This window comes from Sturnira hondurensis, unplaced genomic scaffold, assembly GCF_014824575.4.
Source record: "Sturnira hondurensis isolate 20B ecotype Veracruz unplaced genomic scaffold, ASM1482457v3 Scaffold0021795, whole genome shotgun sequence".
NCBI lineage: Eukaryota > Metazoa > Chordata > Mammalia > Chiroptera > Phyllostomidae > Sturnira > Sturnira hondurensis.
In genome coordinates, this window is record NW_028094426.1 from 10,253,413 (window position 1) to 10,278,180 (window position 24,768).

Below are 24,768 nucleotides of genomic sequence, written 5' to 3' on the forward strand. Positions count from 1 at the left end.
TAAATTGATTTATGCTTAATGTAATTCCTAAAAAAATTCCAGCATAGTTTTCTGTACGTGTAGATAAGTTTATTCTAAAACTTATATGGAAGCAGAGACTGTACAAGCCAAAACAATTTTGAGAAAGTAGAAAGTAAGATGGGAAGGAATTACTCTTCCTTCCTGTGAGGCTTACTATACATTGGTCAGGACAGTGTGATAGAGAGAGGAATAGACTCACAATCAATGAAACAGAATAGAGAACCTGGGTACAGACCCACGCAAATGTGCCCAATTAATTTTTAACAAAGGTGGAAGAGAAAGTGACTGGACAAATGAGATCTTGTTCAACAACTGGTGCTGGAGAATGAACATCTAAACCTCACAGCTTATGCTCCTAAAACTTCCCACCTAAATCTCACACCCTGTAAAAGAAAGAGAGACAAACAAACAAAAAAAAACTCGTTTAAAATGTATCAGAAATATATGTAAAATGTGAACCTGTAAACTTTTAGAAAAAAATAGGAGAAAATGTTTGGGGCCTTAGACTAAGTAAAGAGATCTTACTTTGCCAGTGAGAGCACATTTTTCAAAAGAAAAAAAACAAATATATTTGACTTCACCAAAATTAAAAAATTTTTGGCTTCCAGTCGAAATGGTAGTATAAGCACATATGGCTCACCTCTCCACACAACCATATCAAAATTACAAGTAAAACATAGAAAAGCCATCAAACAGAACCATCAGAAATCAAGTTGAATGGAAGTCTGACAATTATGGAATTAAAGAAACCACATTCATCCAAACTGGTAGGAGGGGCACAGATATGGAACAGGCTGGTCTCTCACCAATGTGTGGTGGATAAAAATTCAGGAGGGATATCTCAGGAGTGAGCAGACCCAGCCCCACACCAGGGCCCCAAGCCCAGGGTTCCAGTGCCAGGAACATAAGTCCCCACAACTTCTGGCTGCAAAAACCAGTGGGGACTGAGTCAATGGAAGGAACTGCTGGAGCCCTAAGCATTTCCTCCTAAAGAACCCATACACAGACTCACCTACTCAGACTCACTCCCTCTGAGCTCCAGCACCAGGGTGGCAGTTTGTAGGACACCTGTGGCATACAAGGAAATGCTGAAGTGTCTGGCATTTGGGTGAGCAGTGACCATTGTCCCATTTCTGAACCCTCCCTCCACAGAGCCACAGAGCCACAGAGCCAGCAGGTGCCATATCGGAGACTCCATCAACCTGGCCAACACTGTTTGACCCTCCTTGGAGATCCCCAGAGACTCTGCCCCACCCAACTTACAGGCCCACCCAAGCTGCTTTTCCACATGAATGCTGGTCATGGCTCATGCTTCACAACCTCCTAAATCCTATCAAACAAGCAACAGTGAGCTCCAGGCTGGGCAGTGGCAGCAGCCAGATTAGTTTCACAGCTTGGCTTCACCTGGGAATCTCCAAGGTGAATCTCCAGCACAAGTAGCAGCCATCTCATATTGTTTTATAGCTCACGAAGGGCAGCCCCAGGCAAAACACAGGTAGGGGCTGGCCATGAGCTGCACCAGCCAGGAAACCCCAGGGCCAAGACACCAAGTGGACAGCTGTAGACCACTGCGGAGCAGCACCCCATTGCCCCTGCATAGCTGATCCTCCACGAAGGGCAGAGGTTGGCAATAGGCGATCACAGCCAGTCCTTGTAGCTGACTAGCCTGAGTAAATCCCTCCCACTGATCTGTCAACAGCAACCAAGGCTCAACTATAAGAGGAGGTATACTCAGCCCACATGAAGGGCACATATGAAATACCCAGTTTGGGTGATAAGGGAGGCTGTGTCAGTAGAGCTTTCTGGACACTTACTACATTAGACCACACTACCAAAACACAGAGTCAAAGCAGCTCTACCTAATACATAGAAATAAACACAGGGAGACTACCAAAACCAGGATACAAAGATACATGCTGCAAATGAAAGAGCAGATCAAAACTCCAGAAAAAGAGCTGAATGAAATGAAGATAAGCAATCTATCAGATGCAGAGTTCAAGGCACTGTTTAAAAGAATGCTCAAGGAACTTAGTGAAGACCTCAATGACATAAAAAAGATACAGTCAGAAACAAAGGATACACTAATTGAAATAAAGAACAATTTAAGGGGAAACAACAGTACAGTGGATGAAGCTGAGAATCAAATCAATGTTTTGAAACATTAGGAAGCAAAAAAAAAACAACCAATCAGAACAACAAGAAGAAAAAAGGATCCCCCAAAATGAAAGTAGTATAAGTAGCCTCTAGGACAACTTCAAGAGGTCCAATATTCACATCATAGGGGTACCAGAAGGAGAAGAGAAAGAACAAGAAATTGGATATCTATTTGAAAAAATAATGAAAGAACACTCCCCTACTTTGGTGAATGAAGTAGACATGCAAGTCTGGGAAGCATAGAAAATCCCAATCAAGTTAGACCCAAAGAAGACCACACCAAGATACAGCATAATTAAAATGCCAAAGATTAAACATAAAGAAAGAATCTTAAAGGCAACAAGAGAAAAGCAGAGAGTTGCCTACAAAGGAGTTCCCATAAGACTGTCAGCTGATTTCTCAACAGAAATCTTGCAGGCAAGAAGGGGCTGAAAGAAGCATTAAAAGTGATGAAAAGCAAGGACATACAACCCAGATTATCCATCAAAGCTATCATTTACAATGGAAGGGCAGATCAAGCGCTTTCCAGAAAACGTAACACTAAAGGAGTTTGTTATCACCAAGCCATTACTTCATAAAATGTTAAAGGAACTTATTTAAGAAAAAAATCAAAACTATGAAATTAAAATGACAACAAACTCACAACTATCAACTCACAACCCATGGACATAAACCAAGGGCTGAGGGGAGACTGCTGGAGATAAGGAGGGGTACTGGGCAGAGGTGGGCAAAGGGGGAAAATGGGACAACTGTAACTGCATAATCAATAAAATATACTTTAAAAAGGTAAAACAAAAACTTCTCTCTAAAAAGCTCTGATAAGAGAATAAGAAGACAATTTACATACTGGAATAAAATATTCACAAATCACATACCAAATAAGGGATTTGTACTTAAAAATGAGCATTTATGACAAGGTTATGAAATCTGGAATAAGGTAGTTTAACATGTCATATATATGAAAGTAAAGTTGGTGTCAGTAAGCCCTGCAAACACATGATGATATTTCTTCTCCCCCAAAGCAACAGTATCATCAGAGGAAAAAGATGGAGGGGGAGGGGAAGAAGAGAGACTGGAGGCATTTCTGTCTAATTTAGACAGATATACTTCTGAAGAATTTTACTCAAACCCTGGCACAATTCAGTTGAGGCACTCCAAGGAACACAAGGCATGTAAGACACAGCCTTTTCCTCATGTATTTTATATTTGGGTGAAGACATAAGTCTAATAATAACCACTTAATAATACAAGCCAGTGTTCACTAAGGTACTAAAATACACTGTATAAACAATGCACACTCGAGGAGTTCAGGAAAAACCCACTGGAATCAGTGGAAGAAAGTTTCAAAGGAAGAAGTGAGGTTTGAGACCCGTGCAAGTTGATTGTGAGTACTTAGATAAGACAACTCTTCTTTTTGATGTATTATTTCTGTCTTTGAAAAATTAGATTTGTTAGGGTGACATTGGTTAATGTGATTACAAAAGTTTGAACTGTATATTATAATATAACGTCTGATTATTGCTCTGTGTACTCGTCACCCCAACTTTAGTCTCTTTATCAACATGTGTTTGACTCCCTTTACCTTCTTCAATCTCCCCCCAGCCCCCTTCCCCGCTGGTAACCACAACACTGTCATCCATGTCAGTGAGGTTTTTTGTTTGCCTTATTCATTCATTTGTTGCTTCCTGGAAAACAGCTCTTTTCCAGTCGTGCTAACATTAGCCATGCAGTAATGAGCACCAAAATGTGATGAGGATATCACGAAATAATGATGATGGTGATGATTTCTCTTAGCTTGGACCATTTACTGGGCACTCACTCTGAGGTCAGAACTCTGGTAGTGCTTTCTTGTACACTACTTCCAACCCTTCCAGCAACACTAAAGGTTGATATCATCCCTCTTTTAAAGATGAGAAACTGAGGCTCAGAAAGGAAAGTACCAGCCCTAGGACACGCTGACAGCGAAAGACAGAGCCAGGATATCTGCCCGAACCACAGCTCTTGCCTCTAGCCCAGGCTGTTGTCTGTGCCTCATGGACGCCTTTCAGAATGGATGGCTTTCAGGGCCAAAAGTCTTCTCTACAAGTTTATTGTCTATACATGTAGCCTCCAAGAAATATATCTGTGCAGAAAGGGGAAGTTTCTGTAGTCTGCAGACAGGCCTCACTTTTCCACTTTAGTCGTGGCAAAGGTACCACCCCATGAGAGATTTCCCTAGAATTTACCTTCCAGTTGTATCCTTATAACAGCAAAGAAAAGCTGGAAAATATAATACTTGATCATTTTTCTGGAAATTCCTACTGAGGGTTCCAGGTTCTGCTGATTTCGTTTGGTATCACAGGGCGAAGGTCTTTACTCATTCTTCCTACGCGACAGGCATGTTCTTCCACTTGCAGAAGCTTAGATACGGGTAAGAGAGCCTCACTGCTAAGTGGATCTTTGTCAGCATGGGCTGGAAGCAGAAAGCCTGCCCTTTTAATCTTCCTTAAGGAACCTCTTACTCTCAGTTTTCCCATCCAACAAATACATGTGAACCATGAACGGCAACAGAGGAAAATGAGAAATGGCCATTTTGAGTAGATCCCTGCTTTGAATACGAGGCTGGAAGACACTTTAGGAGAATATAGCAGCTGTTCTCCAGTGCACTGAAACTCTATCGGTTTATCAGGAACAGGCTCTAAATGGATCGCTTCTCCATCCTTTGGAGGTGGTGGGCCCTTTCAGAATTTAGTGCCAGTCGTGAATGTTCTCTTCGCCCCTAATAAACACACACACACTGCACTCATACATTCTGATTTTACAGGCATTTGGCGGGGGGCTTCTACACCTTCCAGCATCTGTGGGAAAAGCACTGCACTAAGAAATTGTGAGGACACATTGGGCTTAGCAGAAAAAACGACTGTTGGACGAATGAGGTCTTTTCCCCAACAGCATGAGAAATGGCATGAGAGGTCACATGCCACAAATTGGAGAGACCACTCCAATTTGTAAGTCTCTTTTGTCCCAAATAATTTATTCTAGCTATGTTATTTTTTAATTGCCTGTCTCCCTTAGAAGGTAAGTTCCACGAGCACACGGACACTTTGCCTATTGTCTACCACTGTGCCACGAACATCAGTACCTGGGAGGAAAGAGGAGCTCAACCAATGTTGTTGAAGGAAGAAATGTGTACCCTCTTGGGAGCACGGAGCCACAAAATGTACTGTCTTCGGTGTAATTAATGTTTGCTTTTATTTACAACACAGTGGTCACATACTTTGTTTCTAGGGCAATCTTCTACCTACATCATTTTGAAATGTATGACTAAATCTGTATTGTCTTCCAGTGTTTTTACTAATTTCACTATGTACTGTTTTCCTCTTCATGTTTTTATAGGTTAACCTCTTTCCTCTCATCACGTGCCCACCATCTCCTTGACCATTTCGGGTCCATTGGCTACGGAGGAGATCTATCCAGTGGCATCCATTTACAAAACTAAGTGAACAAAATGCAGTCCGTGTAAATGACAGCAAAGTAAGTGTCAGTCTCTTCACATATACGTGCTTGATTAGTTAGCGCTAAACACACTGAAACAACATAAGTACTGAATATTGAGATATTACCATGATTTAGAATTTATTAATGACAGCAGCTACGAAAATGTGTGGAGTAAACAAATGTGCCTCAGGCACTTAAAAACCGTTCCTTCCCTCGAATGGCTTAAATACGGCCTCTGCAGCTTGTTCCCATTTAAATTAGTTCACAAACCAGTTCCTCAAATATGGGACGAAGTATTGAATTTCCATACTTGTAAAATTCTCACACGTTCCGAGTTCGAAAAGTATGAATTAATGAAGCATTACTTTATTTTCTAAGCGGCATTCTTAGGTTTAATCGAGAGCTATACTTTGGCTTCTTTTTATTTAAAAGAAAAAATAGTGAAAACTACAACAAATAACATTTGGTTGTTTGTACTGAGATACAAAGCTACATCTTGAAATCATGACCGACAAAACTCGAAAAATCTGTTTGAGGACACATTTTAAAATTTAGGGCCAAATATATGCAGTTAACATTTGTAATTTCTTAGCGCCCTACATTTGCTGCCAGCAAACTTCCACCGTCTCTGGCGGATACAGAAGCTGGCAGAGACCCCAGGAACAGAAGTCAGTGCTATAAAGTAAAGCCTGTGGGAATTTATTGATCCTGGTTTTAGACTAGGTGCCTCAGAAAGCTCGTGCACTGAAATGACTTGATTTTTAGACCTATTGCACAGTTATTCATCGCACTCATGGCTGCAGGCTGCACCCCCCTGCATGAACATTTATGCATACCCATGTTCCCGTGGGCAGACATGCTCTTACATGTGCCATTAATTGACACGAATGCTGCTCAGAGCTAGCTGATTGAGAGATACGCAGTACAGAACAGGATTTGAGACGGCCCAGGGTTTCCTCTTCTAGTGGGTTTAAAACATTTTTTTTGTCATTAACTTCCTTCCTGTTTTAACTGCCAGCGCTCAGAAGTCCAAGTTGAGAGACAGAGGCACCCAGGCAGAGACGAGAACCACTGAATGTAAGTTGAAATCCGTGGGGTGGGGAAGGCTGCAGGTGGGCACAGAAAAATGCATGGGAAAACTATAAACTCGGCGACAGCCCTTTACAGTTTATGATTTTTTTTTTGGAGGGGCAGTTCCTCTTTAAAACGAACTTCATGTTAAGAAAGTGCTAAGGAGACCGCGGAACACTCCTGCAACAGAAGAGGAAGTCATAGCAGGGGATGGTAGCAATAACTCAGGGGAGACAGCTCGGCTCCGTGAGCGAGGAGAAGGAGCCTGCAGCCCAGGGGGGAAAATCCGAATGTCCTGGAGAAGAGCTGTGAGCACGTCCATTATGGAGCAGCAGGGTGTGAGGGCTTTCTTACTGGGTAGGGGCAGGCGTCTTGCCAGGCTCAGGAGCAAAACTATATTAGATTCAAACTGATATAGAGCTTGTCAGAGGATGGTGAGGTGGTGCTGGGGTGGAGATGTGTGGTTTCCTGTTTTTAAGCAGACTTAAAGAGACTGATTGAAAAGGGAAAATAAAAAGGTTCGAAGCTGTCAAACGTTAAATGGTCTTCCACTGAAGAGTTGTCCGGTGGTTCAAGAGAAATGTGTAAGGAAAGCCTTCCTTAGGGTACAATGGGATTTAACTATCAGCGGGCAAGTACGGTAGATGGCATGCATGGTTATTTACTCAGCAGTCATATACGGATAGAATTTCCACCACTAACAAAACCCCAAGTTAAATTCCTGCAGTGAGATGGGCAGAAAGATAATTGCTGTTGTTGCGAAAGAATAGGTCTCTACATGTGAGAGAACCAGAAGCAAACACGGAAGTCACTGAATAGTTTAAGAGATAGATTCTAGAAAAATGGACCCAGCTAGGACACCTGGTTCGTGGGCCTTCCAAATATTGAGGTCTGAGTTTGGCCTCCATTAAAAGTGCTTTAGGCATGACCTGAAATTCTCTTTTTTGGAGGCTGACCTGGTCAGCATATTTTATTCAGTTAACATAGTCTTCAATTAAACTCTAGGTGTAGGGTAACTTGTGGGGTGGGTCTGATAAAACTCTGCACTGGTCTCTGGTCAAGGTGAGGGAAGACAGACAGCTCTCCTTGGAGTTCCTGTAGTCACACCTTCCCACAGAGACCAAGAGCTGATGGGTTAGCAACAGCTAACCAGGGTTAGCGCGCTGGATTCACACGGCAGGGATGCAAGGAAAATCAAGGAATCCGTATTGGCCCGAGTGAGTCCAGGCACAGGCAGGTCTCATTCGTGTTTGCCATTGCTTTGCTTCCGTTAAATTTACAAGAGATTTCCCCTCCCAATTCAGATATGACACAAGCATAGTAACAAGATCATCTTACTCTTTTGGGAGATGGGTGAAATCTCCCTCTGAGTTACACTGATCCAGCACATGTGGAATAACTGTGTCACAGCCCAGGAGAAACTGGCTGGCATCTTCCAGGCACTGAAATTTGGTTGTCTCGTGTTTGGGAGAGCATGAGTTTGTCCCTAGGCAGTTATGCTGTGAGCAACTTCAAGGTTCTGTTCTCAGTGGAAACTGAGACCGGCAAAGTCAATGGGACAGTAAATTACAAACTTCAGCTGGCGGGGAGAGTGAAGCCCTGAGGAGAAAAAAATAGGCATCTTGAGAAAGAGAGGCCACATATGTGGAGTACCTTCAATGTGTTAGGCCTGGTGTGCTAAACTTTTAATTTTTGAATCCTGAGAGGACACAGGAAGGACAGTGAGCCTCAGCAGTGTTAAGTGACTCCACTAATGTCACACACTGAGGGGGCTGGGGACAGCTACAGTGCCTCAGAAGGACATTTCAGGAAATGTCCCATGGGAGAAATTTTCTTTAATACCACTCTGAGCATCCTGTTCCTGGGTCAGTCCACACTGGCAAACCCCGAGATGGGTCTCGTGTTGCTCCTAATAGTTCAGCATTTATTCATTCAATAAGCACTCAATGACTCCAGGCTGTGTTACACTCCGCTATCCACAGTTGAAGCTGGTAAAATCGACTTGGGTTTTCTTAGAGGGACTGATACTCTAAGCACAAGTGGTCATTAAAAAATGTCTTTACTTCTGTCTAATTTTCCATGCTTCATTTAAAACTGTAGTGAGTTACTGCCTTATAGTCTTTTGCCTCATAATGACTTCCTTAATGCAGTTTTCTTTAAGGATTACTTAAAATGAATATTTGTGAAAATGCGCGGCACAATGACTTCATAGGCTAGATACCCAGAAAAGTTTAAGGGGTGTGGAGTGCCCCCTCCTTTAGCGTATAAATCTGGGTCAGAAGAGTATATTACTATTAATGCACAGGCAAGAAATAATGTAGAGTTTCTCCCACCAAAGGAAATGTTAGAGAATTCTGCTTCTAGTAATTTGTACCCTCCTCGGGATTTATTATAACGTTTATTGCGCCTAAACAGGCACTGTCCCCTCAGGTCCTGGGTTGGTTCCTTTCATGAAGCTGCACGGTTTTGAGTGTTCTTCAAGGGGTGAGGTGGTGGACAGCATCCCTGAGGACCCAGGGCGCACCAGCTCCTCCATGTCACTAGGGAACACTGAAACACCAGGGAAGACCCCAAAACCCACACCGCTCTGGTAGCCCTAGGGACCAACTTTGATGCCCTAAATAACCCAAATCACCAAGCAGGCAGCAAAGCAGACCCAAATCCTTGACTGGCTCTGAAATATCGCCGTCCTCCAGAGATGGCTGGATTGTACAGCCCCAGACATGGGCAAAGTAGGACTGAATCAGTGGAGTGGAGATGGCGGGGTGGCTGGAGAATGCTGAAGCTTACCGCCCTAAGTACTTCTCTGATGGAAATCCCCTCCTTCTGGTACTTCCACATTTCCTTCTCTCCCCGCCTCTTCTCTACCTCTTCTATTTAATACTAATGGGCCGTGCTTCTAGATGCATAACTGGGCAACTTGGGGACATGAGTCAAGCCTTCATGGGCTTTGCTCCAGACTCAGAGGGCATTCTCTCCCTTCACTGTGCCTTTCTCATCATTCACAGAGTGACCTCTGGCTTCAATTATGACAGGGAGTAATAAATAGAGTCTAAAATTAAATTGTCCATGTGGAAATGTTTTAGAGAAATAGAATAGTGACGGTCTCATTTGAAGGTTGATTCAGTTCATAAACAATCTTTGCAATTCCCAGAAGTTCTTGTGAAGAGACAAAGTGATCCCCAAAGAGACAAAGTCTATTTTTAGGGAGGAAGGAGTGGATATCGTCAACACTGCAGATTGAAGGGAAAGCGTTTGGAGCCTGGGCAAGCGGTTACCTCGCTTCGCCGACGCTGTGCGGCAGGACAGCTAGCACTGCCGGGAAGGAAGGGGAGGCAGGGACCGTTACTGAACACCTGCAATTAGTCAGTCCAGTTCTAGAACTTTTCATACTTTTTCTCCAGCTCTTCAACCTCATGCAGAAAGGTCGTCATCCCCACTTTACTGGTGGTAAAACTTGGGCTCAGCGAGGTCAACAACTTGTGTAAGTCCTGTAATAAATTCAATGCAAGCCACAGTTTGAGTCTCTGACCCACCAGACTCAAAGTCCATGCCCCAGTAGGCAAGAAACTCACCTTTCTCTGAATTAACCGAGGAATTCGCTTCATATAAACTCCATAGTTTCACCTCTTCTTGCCCTCAACTTATTTGGCACTGCATTAATGAACCAGACAACGTGCTCTATCCTGAAATTAGTGTACATCCGCAGGGGTGTGTCACTGTCCTTACCCTGGAAATTCCACTGAATTTGAGGGCAAAAACATCAAATGTGCTGTGTCATGCTCACGCCGTGAGTAACCGTCTGAATTCAGTGTGGCATTCTCATTGAGCCGGAGAAGGCTAAGTCTCCACCTCAGCGCACCTAATCCTTATCATTCTTTCACTGAATAGCAGGCACGGGGCCGTGAAGTTTCCACTGTGGAAATTCATCAGTGAATAGGCGCCTGGAATGTAGAAAATAGAGATAACCGGAGCCGTGAGCACATGAATAAAAGCCACATGTGCTTTGGGACCTGACACAGTCCACACTGACCTCGTTGAATATGTCCATGTTAACTCTCCATGTTGTTTTCCTGTGTAAAGAACCAAAGTCAAAAACAACATGCACCGAAACAAACAAAACAAGCAGTTCTTTGTGAAACAGTGGGCGAGCGGGAAGGTGAGAAAAGCCCAACCAGAACGTTCTGTGCTGATGGGCTGGGTGCTCGCTCCCCAGCTCCACCTGCACTTCCTCTTTACAGTCGGAGCCTTAGAATCACTGGGTTAAGAAGAGGCCTCAGAGCTCTTCTCATGCAACAGTTTCATTTTGCAGAGGATGAGCCTGGAGCTCGGAGAGGTTCGGAGGCTTGCACTAGGTGACACAGAGGCAGAGTTGCACTGGAACCCTCTTTGTGTGACACTTCCCTGCTTTGCTAAAGCCACCCCTGCCGAGGGTTGCAAGGAAGCGTTTACCTCTGCCCGTGCACCGCTGGAGGCATTCCCAAAGTGACTGAGGTGCTTCATCATTTCATTCCTACTCCTGAATAAGCACAACTGAAAACCTGGAGCATAGTACTCAGACAACCTGCTCTCTGCCCCTTACGCGGTAGGTCACCTGAAACTGCAGAAGAGTCTCCTGAGCTGGGGTGAGGACCAGGGAAGGTAGTCCTCATCAAAGCAGTTACCCCCGCGTGTAATTATTATAATTATTATCAATAGTAAAACCAGTTCTTTAGATGGTAAAATTAGAAAACGTCCTCTAGAATTTCCATTAAAATTTTGGTTTTCACTTTAGCAAGCACCCAATAGAAAACTGACATTTGTGGCTAAATACACACAAATATTTAGTTTGGGAAATCATTGTCAAACTATATCAACCACGTATATCTAGGACTTTGGGAGAATCTGAGGTTCCCCAGAGATGAATTGTAAAATTTGAAATGCAGCACCTTTGGGGGATTCACATAAATCTGAAACACTAAATTGGGTGTATAGTCTCTTATATGAACAGTAACAGAAATAAGGTAACTGGACGCCAATTTAGCCGAACCTGTCTTCAAGTCAGGAGAAATACACAGATAGAGGCCTTAGAAAAAGAAAGGACCTAGAGGAGGTCTGCTGTGACTCCACCCAGGATGAGGAAAAGAAGAACTACAGTGGTTGAAAGATTCATTCGGGGCGTCACAGCTGGTTGGTAGCAAAGCCAGGACCAAAGCCCATGCATGGTGAGGCCTAATTCAGAGAAGAAAGAATACAAAATCAAGTAGACTGACCACAGAACTCTTCTCCTACAGACCTGCTCCCTGGGTACCTGGGCTCCTCTGCCTGGCTTTGTTTGTGGTCCTGTTCCCTCAGAGGCAGCTGGCACCTGATGTCTCCTGTTTCTATACCCAATGTTTTGGGCGCCTAAACCTGATCCTTACCTTGAGGTTAAGTTGTGTCACTGACCTGGCCAGGCCTAGAGAGAAGAAAACTTTCTCAACTCTTGTTTCATGTTTCCAAAAGTTATAGTTTCAAGGTCATGTTCTTAATCTTGGACTCCAGTAAAATCAATTAAGTGTTTCAGGGGTCCACAGACCCCCTGAACTGCATGCACAGTTTCATGAGTATATTGCTGTTTTCCTTTAATAAAGACCATGCCTTTTATTATATGTTTATTCGAGATCTGTAGTCTCCAAAAGTCCATCACCCCAGCTGGGCCTTTTCAGTACAACCACAGTGCTCCCCCTCCAGTGCCTCCTCCACTTTGGAGACTAACTTAAGCATCAGTATGTTCTGAAGCGCAATCTCTTGTAAACACTAGGTGCTCACCAAGTTTTTGTGGCCTTAATTTTGTTTTAAAAATCTGCTTTCCCTGAGAACTGTTGTTTCACTCCATTATGTGCCATAGGATGACATTTTTTTCCTAATCAGTTGACCAGAACGAGCTGCTGTTGGATTGTCTAGCCTCATACTTCCTTTTCCCTAGGCTACATAATTAGACCAAATTATTGTTATGTGGTCCTGCATGGCCTCCTTTTGACTGCAATAAGTTCATATAGTAATCCCATGTTGTCCTCTGCTCTTCAATGTCTTTAAATAAATTGGCGTCTCATTTTTATGAAGCAATTATTGTATCTGTTTGCAATAAATCAAGGAAATATAGAACTGATATAAGTTTCATGTTTACTAATGAGAAGGTCAAGATCTGGATGACAGATACATTGACTTGCCCACGATCATCACACTGTTAGGGGTTAGCGGATCCCATCCTCGACCAGATCCATCTCTCTCTCTCTCTCTCTCTCTCTCTCTCATTCTCTTATTCTCTTTTCAGAACTGAGGTTTGGGGTTCAGAATTACAGTTCCCTGCAGGTTATTAAAATCATCAAATTTGCAGCCTAGTGTGAAGTCTAATAGTCAAGACTTTAAGCAGACGACTTGTTAGAACCAAGCAATGTATTTTCAGAAAGGCCTGTCCATGGGGGCTGAGATGCCCTCATGTGTAGATAGCCTTCCTGACGCTCCATTTTCAAGTCTGTTATGTGACTTCCACCCTGGGTATCTGGTTAGGCTCCTGAGTGTCAGCAGAGAAGAACCTGCCTCATCTGGTTGGTCTCTTCTGGGTTACTCTTCATCTGGCCCCTAGTGGATGTCTTTAAACTACCTGTGACCTGCAACCTCCACCCACTGCCTCCTTCACTGTTTTTTCCAACTAGTCCATTCACTTTTCCTGAGTGTTGTTTGGAATATGAGCTGAATCAGTCACTATGTTTATTGTGCTGTTTAGAACTCAGCTTTGAGTGGCTCTTGTTCTTCAGCTGAAGCAAGAGTTACCATGGAAACAGCCTACATGTTTCCTTCCTACACAGGAAGAGGACCTGGGCATTGCAAGGCTGTTCTCAGAGTTGACCCAGGCTCATCGTGTTTGGCTTCTTATTTTGCTGGAAGAGATTCATTGAGCCAAGAGATACCATTTCTTGTTCTTTACTTTTTTCTGTTAAAATTATTTTTACTTCACTTCCAAACTATTTTTCTTCCTATTGCCAAAGAGAGTGGCGTTGAAACTTCAAACCACAGCTGATTTTGGCCAGAGATAACTTCACTCTCAGGGCACTTTACAGAAGTTCAGGGTCACTCAGGATGAAATGTAATAGATTTTTGTCCTATAATTGTGCCACTTCGGAGCAACGAAGCCTCTATCCACAGGGGGAGGGAGTTACCCTCAGGGTAGAACTGATGGAAATCAAGAAATTATCTCCTTGCCCAAATATCTCCCTTGTTTCCCCATAGCTCAAGCATGGGGCCTGTCATGGGCTTGAAATTCTTCAACTAGAGTTTTTTTCCTCTTTATTAGGACACTGACTCTCATCTAGCTGAGAGTCAGTGTCACTGGTCATCTAGTCACCCTGCGAACTTTGGCAATTCTCTAACCCTCTTGGTTTCAATTTTCTCAATGATTAAATGATAACCTGTCACCTCTAAAGTTCCTTTCAGCTCTGAAAAGCTCTGACTATACATTCCTTAAGAGGAATTAATTTTAAACCTATTATTCTGTCATTAACACTTAAGTGTGAATAGTTTTGTGAGATCTCCCTTCAATTTTTTTAACACAGAATGTAGATGATGGTGAAAAAAGACAGACTCCAGGGAATACTCTGGTGAGATGTCAGAGCCCAAGGTCACTGGAAATCTGAGGGGAGGTGGGAGGTACTAAAAGGGAAATCGGTTCCCAAATGGGAGATCATTGGGAGGTAGAAAAACCGTCTAGATATCAATTTTGTCTAGATTGTCTAGCAAAGTTGGAGTCCTTTGCTATTTTGCATTATTTCAGAAAAACAGAAGAACCCAGTAAATCAATCAGTGAATGTTTATAAAATACCTCAAGTATTTCAAGTGTTATAGGAGATTCAAGAGAAACATAGAACCTAGTATCTGCCCTCAAGGGATTGTTAACTGTGTTGAGTGGCAACTACTCAGACACTTCAAGCAGGTAGCATGGGGGTCCTACAACTTCTTATGGGTTACATTTGAGGTATTGCAGGAGTTCAGAGGAAGAGTCAATTAATGGGAAGAAGCCAATTTTCTTTGGTGAGCACTCCGCCTGCCTCTTGAAACTATCTTATCTGGATTGTACATTCTCAGAACTTTGATACTAGCAAGGTTGGTGGGTGTGGAGGACTGTGATAACTGCTGTAACTATTTAAACTGGGGCCATTTGCTCATTGCCAGGCCCGCTTGTGTTAAGTTGCTTCACCTGAAGCATATCATTCACAAATGAACTTTTTTTGGTCAGTTTTATTCAGTAAATAGGTGGAACTCATTACAGTACAAAAGAAAATCAGGCATGGCAGAGAAAAGACTGGAATGCATTATATTTTTATTTCATGAAATATATTGAGATGAAATTAGGGGAATATTTTCTAGAAAATCACTGACAACTACGGAAATTCATTAGGGCAAAGACAATGCCAACAGCACCCTTACAAACATTGTCTATATCCATTGATTTTGACTAATAGACTATCATCCTCTCTGTCTCTGAAATAGATCAAAATGACTGAAAAAGCCCCAGAACCACATGTGGAGGAGGAGGAGGATGAACTGGATGGGAAGCTCAATTATAAGCCTCCACCTCAGAAGTCCCTACAAGAGCTGCAAGAGATGGACAAAGATGATGAGAGTCTAACTAAGTACAAGAAAACACTCCTGGGGGATGGCCCTGTGATAGCAGGTGTGTGTATGAGGATGGGGGTCACGTGGAGGGTCCCAGAGATGCATGTATTTCTGCTACTCAGCAGCTGGGGCAAAGGAAACAGCACCAAGAGCTTCCAGGGTTAAGTGAGTGGGTCATGATGTATAGATGTTGAATACAGTTATGGACTGTATAATTACATCTTATTCGGAGAGAAGGTGCAAGTGAGCACCGAAACAATGAAAAATAATGCATAGGGAGGATTTAGAAAGAACTTCAAATTACCATTTAAAATTGTATGTTCTCCATTCTCTCACATTTTTCTCTCCATCTTCTCTATCTCCTTCACTCTCCTTACCTAACCATTCTTCACTTCCACATACACTATGGCAGACCAAGACATGGCCCAAAGAAAGGGATGAGCAGTGCCCAGCTAGGACAGTGCCTTACCCATAGTCCCTCAGGAAATCTCTGCTGTGTATCATTAAGATGGACCTGCAAGGGCTGGAAACAAATAATCACATGGCTGTAATTTGCAAGGCCATTGTGATGAAGCATGGTAAATCTACCATGTCCACTTCTGCTCCAGGCAGAGCTATCACCTTTCTTTTTACACACATGTCTCTTCCTTAGACTTACATTTTGTTTTGACTCCGCAGACCCTACAGCCCCCAATGTCATTGTCACCCGCCTTACCCTGGTCTGTGAGACTGCCCCAGGACCAATCACCATGGACCTCACTGGTAAGCGGGCACATCTGTTCTGTTCAAAGAGAGCTAATGATGTCATTGGAGAAACCTGCTTTTTGTCCCCACTCCCAGCAAAAGGAAACCCTGTGAGTCCCTGAGATGCGTGGGCTGCGACCTGTGCACACATCACTGCTCTCAGGTACACAGTACTGACCATGCTTAGGGACAGCCAACCTCTGTCTCTAGCTGAAGAGGGTGCATGCATAGGTACTGCGTATATTCATTTGTAATAGGTTTACTCCAGATTTTTATCCGCACATGAGAGCAGAATTCCTATTTATGTCAAAAGATGGAAATACTCCGAAGCATGATGTATGGAGGAATTGTAATATTTACAACAATCTAAATGACAGAGAAAGTATTGATCTTATATCAGCTACAGAACTTACCTGAAGGCAAGAAGCAATCTAAGAGCTGCTGAATAATGCTGGGAATTCCACTGTTAAATACATACTAACTTAAAGCTCTGATTTTTTAAATAAGGAACTCCTTGCCTCCTGAAAAAAAAATGTACAGATTAAGATGCTATTTTCTTCCACTTTACTGTGACAATGGTCAAGTCCTTTCCTGAGACTTAGGTCTTGAGGAGAAAAGAAGACACTGGGAAGGCAGGTATTATGGGGAAAATGCGACCCGATGGAAGTAAGGGCCACAGGGCTAAGAGGTTGGGGGTAAAAGGCAGACCTGTTGTGGAAAACACAAATTACCTGACTGAAAATGTGAACCTTCAGACAAAGCACAGCATGACTAGAATAGCAGGCTTAGTTAGCAGCAAGGTAGTTCCCCTCTCACAAAACGCATCCACTTTTGCCTTATATGGGCTTTTCTGTCAGAGGGAGGAAATCAGAGGCCGAGAAGGTGCTTCCTCTTCAACTGAAATCATTAGAGCAGACGCACAAATCCAGCTGCCCCCACGGCCCAGCGTCCCTTCCAGGAGAGACCCACAGGCTCTCTCCCCCACCAGGACTCAGACCCTTCCCTTGCAAAACTGTGCCATTTACCAGGTACAGCCGTCATTTTGTAACGTAAGGTCCAAATTAGTGCAAAGGAAACTTGTACTTTTTCGAAGGGCTTGATGTTATTGTGAAAGAAGCATGGTCTCTGTGCCTCTTCCCAGCACTGGACACCCAAACTGGGTTTTCTCTCACAAAGAAGCTTCAGAGCTGAATCCCAGATATATATAGTATGCTGGTCCCGGCCCTGAGCACCAAGCTTGTGCACGAAGCTGACACTCACTCCCGAGTGTCTGACTATACAGGGTCACATAGGGGGAAGAACAGAGAATGACTGTCTCTCTAACCAGGCACCGGGAAACGAGGGCAGGCCTCACTGTTGGGGAGCCCAAAGCTTTTACAACTGAAGCGACATTTCCTAAGAAAAATAATATGAAATTGCAAATGCAAAATGAAGAACAAAAATGAAAATTTATTTAGAATGATTTAAAAGGGACCAAAGCAAGTACATTTGTAAAAGCTACAAAATGTCACAAATGTGACCAAATCTACAGAAACAAATAGCTGGTGCTCTTATGTAATATTTTTCCTATACTTCTTTATTTCAGGTATAGGGGTGTATTCTTTAATTCTTTAGTCATCTTTTTGTTTGACCACATATATGTAATGCCATTTTCAACAAGTAGAAAGATAGTTCAGACTTTCCTCTAGGATGATTGATGAAAACTTGTTTTTATTGCTGACAATTAGGAAAGACTTATTTTTTGTACATGAACTCATTACTGGTAATGTTCTGTATATTCTTAGGATTGTTGTCGAACTAAATCACATTTCTTTTCTATCTAGCTGTAAGATTTCAGGCACCTCAAGCCACCAGTTTTAAATGTTCTTAGAATGGAGGGCCATGTGGACCATGTCTCTCTGATGGGCCCAGCTAAAGGCTCTGGAACTTAAACTTCATTCATCAACTTCTGTATCTCTTTCTGAGGAGATTAAACTCTTTCACAATTCACTTCTACAGGGGATCTTGAAGCCCTCAAAAAAGAAACTTTTGTTCTAAAGGAAGGTGTTGAATATAGAGTCAAAATTCACTTCAAAGTAAGTATCTTGCCCTAGATGTTTTATAAAATTTAAATCCTTTCTATGATCAAAGAAAGAAAAAGAATCAAATTTCTTGCATTACCATGTTGGCATACTTTTTTCCCCTTTTTTCCCCTGGAGCTGGACTGCCTTCTCCCCAACTCTGGGCTTCACCTGCTGAGACACACCCTCTGCCTTTTCCCAACCAGGACCTCCCCCCACTGGCCGCTTGAGCCGGTGGGGTCACTCTCTGTGAACTAGTGATACTCCCACTGACAAGGCACACGCTGCTTTGTACGGCCCCACCTGTGCCATTGCCCCCTATACAGCCTAAGCACGTCCAGATCAGGAGGGTATTATATACCCCTTCTTCCCAATAATTCACAAAGAACTTTGTAAATGGTAAATATTTAGTGAATACTTATTAAGAAATAGATGCATGAATGAATGATTAGGAAAAGGAAATAGAGCCGACAGAGCCTCCGCTCTAACTGCTCAATAATTCTTACACGAAGCCAAGGAGTGTGGTCTTTGGTAAATAACTGAAGATGACAATTTAGTTTGTGGAGCAGGTGAATAGGTAAGCACAAAGCTAAATAGGAGATAAACGGATGTTTAATGAATAGGCACACATCCCAGGGAGCAGCCACAATCGAGGAGAAAAATAACCTTGAATTGGAAAACAAACAGATGAGAAATTCCTTGTTTGCTCCTACCTGCTTCTGTTTGCCGCGGCTGCACACTTCCCACTCGGTCATGGCCTCCAGGGCCTGGGCTGCTCCGAGGAAAGCCCCACCCCCTCTTATTTACACACCGGGCCCTTGTTTTCCCTGGTGCAGAGTGGGATTCAGGGGCCAGGAACAATCACTTTCCACCACATACAAATCTGCCCCCAAATAATTTCATTCTGAAAATATTTGTTGATGCCTGCTCTGTAACAGGCGCTGAGCTACCGTTCACTTCCTCGTTTCCTGTAGTACTTTTGTTTTACTAACGCCCCTGAGAGCTCGGTAAAACATCATATCCAAACATGCCTAGCATAGGTCCCACAGCAGTCAGTGTGTAATCATTAATATTATCGCCCTGATGTGTCGATTTAGTAAGCCAGATTTTGTCAAATGGAATGTTTTGATCAAGTCAAATGAAACATGACAGGTAAATTTTAATGTGAATGAGAAAAAAAGGTCTGGAGCCGGGGCTCCTGCTCTGGGTGAGGAGACCGAGGAAGAACGTGGGTCCCCCTCGGTCAGGGTGACACAGGAAGGTGATGGAGGAGGAGGGCCTGGAAAGGGGTTTCAACTCCCATCCGCCTCAGAGGTTTGGCCTTGACTTTCACAGGAGAAAGGTCACTCACTCTCTAAGGGTAGCCCACGTGAAGCTGAACCACTCTGTGGCCTGTCCCAGCACAAAGCTGCCATTGGAAGAAACAGCAGCTCACAAATGAAAATAATTAACAAGCCATTTAACTCTACACTTGAAGAATGTCCAAGAAAGTCTGCACGTCCAACCCCAGCGGTGTATCCTCAAACCCTCTTTCTTTACCTCGCTTAGCTGCTCTCAGTGTTCTCGTTCTCCCTGAAACTTCACAACATTCTGAGAGTCGGGCCTGAGACGCTCTTTCAGCTTCTGCTTTTCTTTCTTCTGTCTCCTAAGGAAACAGAGTGTCTCTAACTTCCACAGGTCTCACTCCCACTCACGTCACCAAGGCTTCTTCCCCCTGGTGTGGGAGAGACAAAGGGGTAGGGCGCGCAGGCAAAGGAAGAGAATGCTAAGAATATTCACACGTTTTTTTACCCATCTCAAACATATTTATATTAAACGGACATTCTATGGAGTAGTAGAAAAACAGGAAATGCTTTGTTTTAAAGTCCTTATCCCTATGGCACCATTATTCCTGTTGTTAGATCTCATTCCCACCAGACCACACCTCCTACTAGGCCCAAAGGAGCACCTTAGAGACTTCTAGAAAGATCCATTTATTTGCCCTATTTTTACAAAGCACTCGTGGGAGTCAGTGTAATTAGAAAGTCTGGGTTTTGTTTTATCACAGTGTCTTCAATGTGTTTTTATTTTGTCTGCTTTTGATGGGTTTATACTACCGAGTTTACTGAGTGGCAGGCTAGAACCTGAGCTGGCAGCATTCACTGCCATGCTCCTTCATCACCAACAATGTAGCATTGACAGATTGCTTTAATTACTCCCTCCAAAACGAAAGGGGAGCCATAATTATTGTTGAGGAGAAATTATTAGAAGAGGCTTAAATTCTTCACATTAGTGAACAATTAACCAAGTCTTCCAGCCAACGATGCAATGTCCACTTTAATTTGTTTGTCTAAGCATGGCCACCACATAAAATTGACGGACAACCCAGTTCAGTCCCAGGTAAAATGACTAATGGAAAACAAAGTGCTTGGACTGTCTCTATTTTCATTCTGCTTTAGTGCATTTTCTTTGAAAGGCTTGGGAAAGTATCGTGACCTCAGACAACGTCTGAAAATGACAGACATCCAACATACTCGCCAAACACAAGTGGCTTTTACTCATTATTTACGTATCGGAGGATGTTTTCCTGTGACCCATCTCCTCAACTCTCGACCTCCAATTATACCTGCATTAGAGGCACAACGGTCCTCTCAACCTCATTTTCCATTATGGCTTTTCTCCTTGTTGTTTGTCTTTCATATGCTGGGTGGGTCATTTCTCAGGCTGGGATTTTCAGATGTTTACGTAACATTTCCCATCAGTGGCTTTGTAACCTGTCTGCCCTAAGACAAAGACAGTCTTCTGGCCGGGAGCATCAGGGAGCCGCAGTTCAAGACCGTTCTCTGGACCACTGAGGAAGGAGAAATGTAATGAGAAATACTGAGACAAGGCTTTAATTAACCACCCCTCCCCAAACCCCAAATCACAGTATTCAAATGATTAAAACCAGATTAGCAGCAGGGAGTCTGGCAAATGCTTCTTTCCAATCTGGAAAGAAGATGACTGCACTAAATGATAATAGTAACACTTACTGGAAACTGAGTCTTGTCTTCTTATCCTTAGAGAAGACTCAGCTAGGTAGGGTCAGAATGAATCATGAGGAAAAATGAAAGAGCCTCTTTAATCTGAATTGTTCTTATCCTTCCACCCCCAGGTGAACAGAGACATTGTGTCGGGTCTGAAATATGTCCAGCACACCTACCGAACTGGGGTGAAAGGTAAGGGACCTACGCCTCACACCGTCCCCCAATCTGCTTCTCACTAATACTTACATTCTGGCTATTATCAAGTTTTTAGCATAGACCCATTTAAGAATCTGATAGAAAAAAGCTGTGGACACTCACCCTAGGCAAAGGCACACATACACTTCTGACCTAGAGGCTAATGGCAAGACCTACACTCAGGAGACTTGGTTTAGCCTGGGTCAGCCACTAACCTTAGGCATTCAGCTTCTGGAATTCAACTTTTTTACTCGTAGAGGGGAAGAGCAACCAAGATAAGACTGAATAAAATAAAGTACACAGAAGTATTCCCAAAAGTAAAAAAAAAAAAAAAAAAAAGCAAGCAAGAAAGAAAAGAAATGAACCCCAGCGTCAGAGAAATCGCAGACAGGGACGACAGAAAGACCTACCCCCTGGCATGTGTGTTTATTGGGAATGAGAGTCGGCAATGGGGGCAGTGGGGGGAGGTGCTTAATTTCCTAAAGAAACAAACAAAAAAAAGAAACAAACAAACAAACATCTTTCTGGAATTAAGAAAAGCTGCCTCATTGAAAAATAATATAACGCAATTTAATCGGCAGTCTTCCATGCCTTGGGCACCTGTCCTCAGTTCTCTCCCGTTGCGTGGGCTGGAAGAAGTGAAAAGCTGATGGGCGCACCCAGACCATTCCCCCTTACCTCTGGCGCCCCCTCCCACAGAGGCGCGGAACCGTAATGCAGCAGCTCCACCCAACCAAGAAACGAGGGAGAGGGGAGAAATTGTCTAATCATTTGCAGAGCCTAGAGGACCACTCAGTTACTCACATCCCACAGATGGTTGTTGACCTGAAAGAACTTAATTGGTCTTTCCAATACCTAGTCTCATGAAAAAAAATAGTGCAGTTTCCTATTTTCCTTTGGACATAGACACTGCGTTGCCTCACTTAGTGGAGAGGGTTATAATGTGTCTGTGGTTGTTCCTGCAGAATTACTCACAACACTTCACAGCTAACAACACATTGCCTGCTGTCTACCTACCTGCCCATATTCATACTTTCTAATCTCCTACTTGTTCTTAATGTATATCCCAGTTATTCATCTATGAATAATTTTGGCTGGTATTTTCACCATTTGTCCCAATTCTTACATTTTTAAAGCTAAATTATTGATTTTCCCCTTTAATCCAATTATTCCACCCATGAATTCTGTTCCTTTTGATCACCAGCTGTAACCTTATCTCCCCCAATTGAGGCATTTATAGGGTGATAATCTATAGATAAAAGATCCTTAAAGCTCATGTAGAGAAACAATGGAGGCCCCAAAATGTTATAGGGACCTAGGTAGATACAGAGCTGAGAAAAGAACTCAGGTCTCAACTGGCTTGAGTTTTTTGTTTATTTGTTTGTTTGAGATATAATTGACATATAACATTGTATTCACTTTAGATAGGCAACATAATGATTTGGTATGTATTGTAAAATGATTACCAAAATAAGTTTCCTTAACATCCATCACAACACATAGTTACAATTTCTTTCTTCTGACGAGATCTTTTAAGATCTATTCTCTTAGCAACTTTCAAATATACAATATGATATTATTAACTATAGATATCAAGCTTTACATTACACACCTTATAACTGGAATTGTATACCTTTTGAACACCTGGCATTTTTATGGTATAGTCTGCTACATCTCCACAAAGATGAAACATTTTTCATCCCCATCGACTTAGGGCACTGAGTCCATAGTTTTTCTGCTACACAGAATCATCTGTGATGCTTTCCAAAAACACTGATTTGGGGGACCAACAGCAGGTTACTGAACCATAGTCTTTGGGGCAGGTTAAAAGAAAGTATAGTACTAAAAGGCACTCAGATTTTTTAAAAACTAAGAAAGAAAAAGGTGCCCCAGGAAATCTGATGCTTAGCCAGGCCTGGGAACCATCGGTTTGGGCCTTGATCACTGTGGGCTGTGCTCTATGTCCCCAGTCCGCAGTGTTTGTTTTTTCTCTATCAGACTCATCCTGATGAACGTTTCTTTCTTCCCAGTGGATAAAGCCACATTTATGGTCGGCAGCTACGGGCCGCGGCCAGAAGAGTATGAGTTCCTGACTCCGATCGAGGAGGCTCCCAAAGGCATGCTGGCCCGAGGCACCTACCACAACAAGTCCTTCTTCACCGACGATGACAAGCACGACCACCTCACCTGGGAGTGGAACCTGTCCATTAAGAAGGAGTGGACAGAATGAGCACATCTGCCCAACCCTGTCCCTGCCCCTGCCACCTGGAAGAACCCTCTCAGTTGTGTTCACCACCCTGCCCCTCCACCCTGATCATAGCTGGGCCCCTTCCCCTACACTCCTCACAGCCTCTTACTCATGCATCTCCTCCCGCACACTCTCTCAGAGTTGTCCCTCGCACTGGACACTTAAAACCCAGGCTTTCATCCTGCCCGTTCTTTCTGATCCCCCATCACGGCCAGATCTTTGAAGTTCTGTTCCTTAATATGCAACCATTTAATATTGGTTCTCTTGTTCTCATTTGAGGAACTAGAGGCCAGGAAATGAGCAACCACTAACCATCCTTTTGCCTGGGTTCCAGTGCTCATTCCCACCCCTGGATTATGCAGTGGCTGCTGCTGGCTCAGTGACAGTCCCTAACCGCATTCCCTGCCACTTGGGTTCTTCTTTCCTGGGAGACACTTAAACAGCACGAGAGAGTATGAATAAAACAATTGTATGACCTCACTGAGACCCTCATTTTCTTGCTTTCTCATTTGAACAAATATGGTAACTGGATGGTTCACATCTGTGAGTTTCCTCAGAGCGGGTGGGGTAGGGCATAGTACAGGGGACATTTATACCACTGGCAACAGTTTGGTCCCCTGCTCCTGCAATGGGCGATGAACCTTCAGAATATAAATGGAAGAAAATCTCAATTTGTTTTATTTTATAGTATTATCACGCTGCAGTTATTCCCAATCTTGAGATCTGTGCATCCTACCACCTACGGGAGCCTCTTGGAAACCCATAGGGACCCGGGGGCCAAATCAGACATTGTTTCTCTCCTGCCTAAGATCTTTCAATGAATTCCCATCACCTACCAGATAAAACCGAAGCTCCTGTGTTTAGTTGATAACCTGCCCTTCCATGCAGCCCCAGCATGCCTTCCTACCCGTATTTACCGTTGCCCTCCTTTTATAATACTCAGTTAACAATAATTCTCTCTCACACTACATTTGCACCTCTGGCTCATTATGTGAAACTCCCTTTCCATCTTTGTTGCCTGGCAAAGTTATTTACTCAGGACTCTGTTTGGCCATGCCCTGTAGAGGGAAAAAAACCTTCACAGAACCCCACCACTGCCCTGAATGCCCTTACTCTGTGCTCCCAATAGCACCCGATGAGTCTCTAGTTTTTTTCATTT

The 24,768-nt window shown here is 43.3% G+C and overlaps 1 protein-coding gene across 1 annotated transcript; it reads left to right on the top strand.

Annotated features, from left to right (window-relative positions):
- The first annotated feature begins 6,580 nt into the window (after positions 1-6,580).
- On the top strand, positions 6,581-24,089 carry ARHGDIB (Rho GDP dissociation inhibitor beta). Its single transcript, XM_037033838.1, has 6 exons — positions 6,581-6,729; positions 15,232-15,415; positions 16,036-16,119; positions 18,100-18,176; positions 21,295-21,358; positions 23,392-24,089. Exons 2-6 carry the CDS (start codon positions 15,238-15,240, stop codon positions 23,589-23,591), a joined length of 603 nt encoding a protein of 200 aa, XP_036889733.1. The 5' UTR covers positions 6,581-6,729; positions 15,232-15,237; the 3' UTR covers positions 23,592-24,089.
- Positions 24,090-24,768: the final 679 nt, after the last annotated feature.

Excerpts from the sequence above, each read along its gene's own strand:
- ARHGDIB (XM_037033838.1), top strand. The coding sequence starts at position 15,238 with ATGACTGAAAAAGCCCCAGAACCACATGTGGAGGAGGAGGAGGATGAA. Across the intron at positions 15,416-16,035 it reads GGATGGCCCTGTGATAGCAG|ACCCTACAGCCCCCAATGTC; the intron begins GTGTGTGTATGA and ends TTGACTCCGCAG. Across the intron at positions 21,359-23,391 it reads CTACCGAACTGGGGTGAAAG|TGGATAAAGCCACATTTATG; the intron begins GTAAGGGACCTA and ends CTTTCTTCCCAG.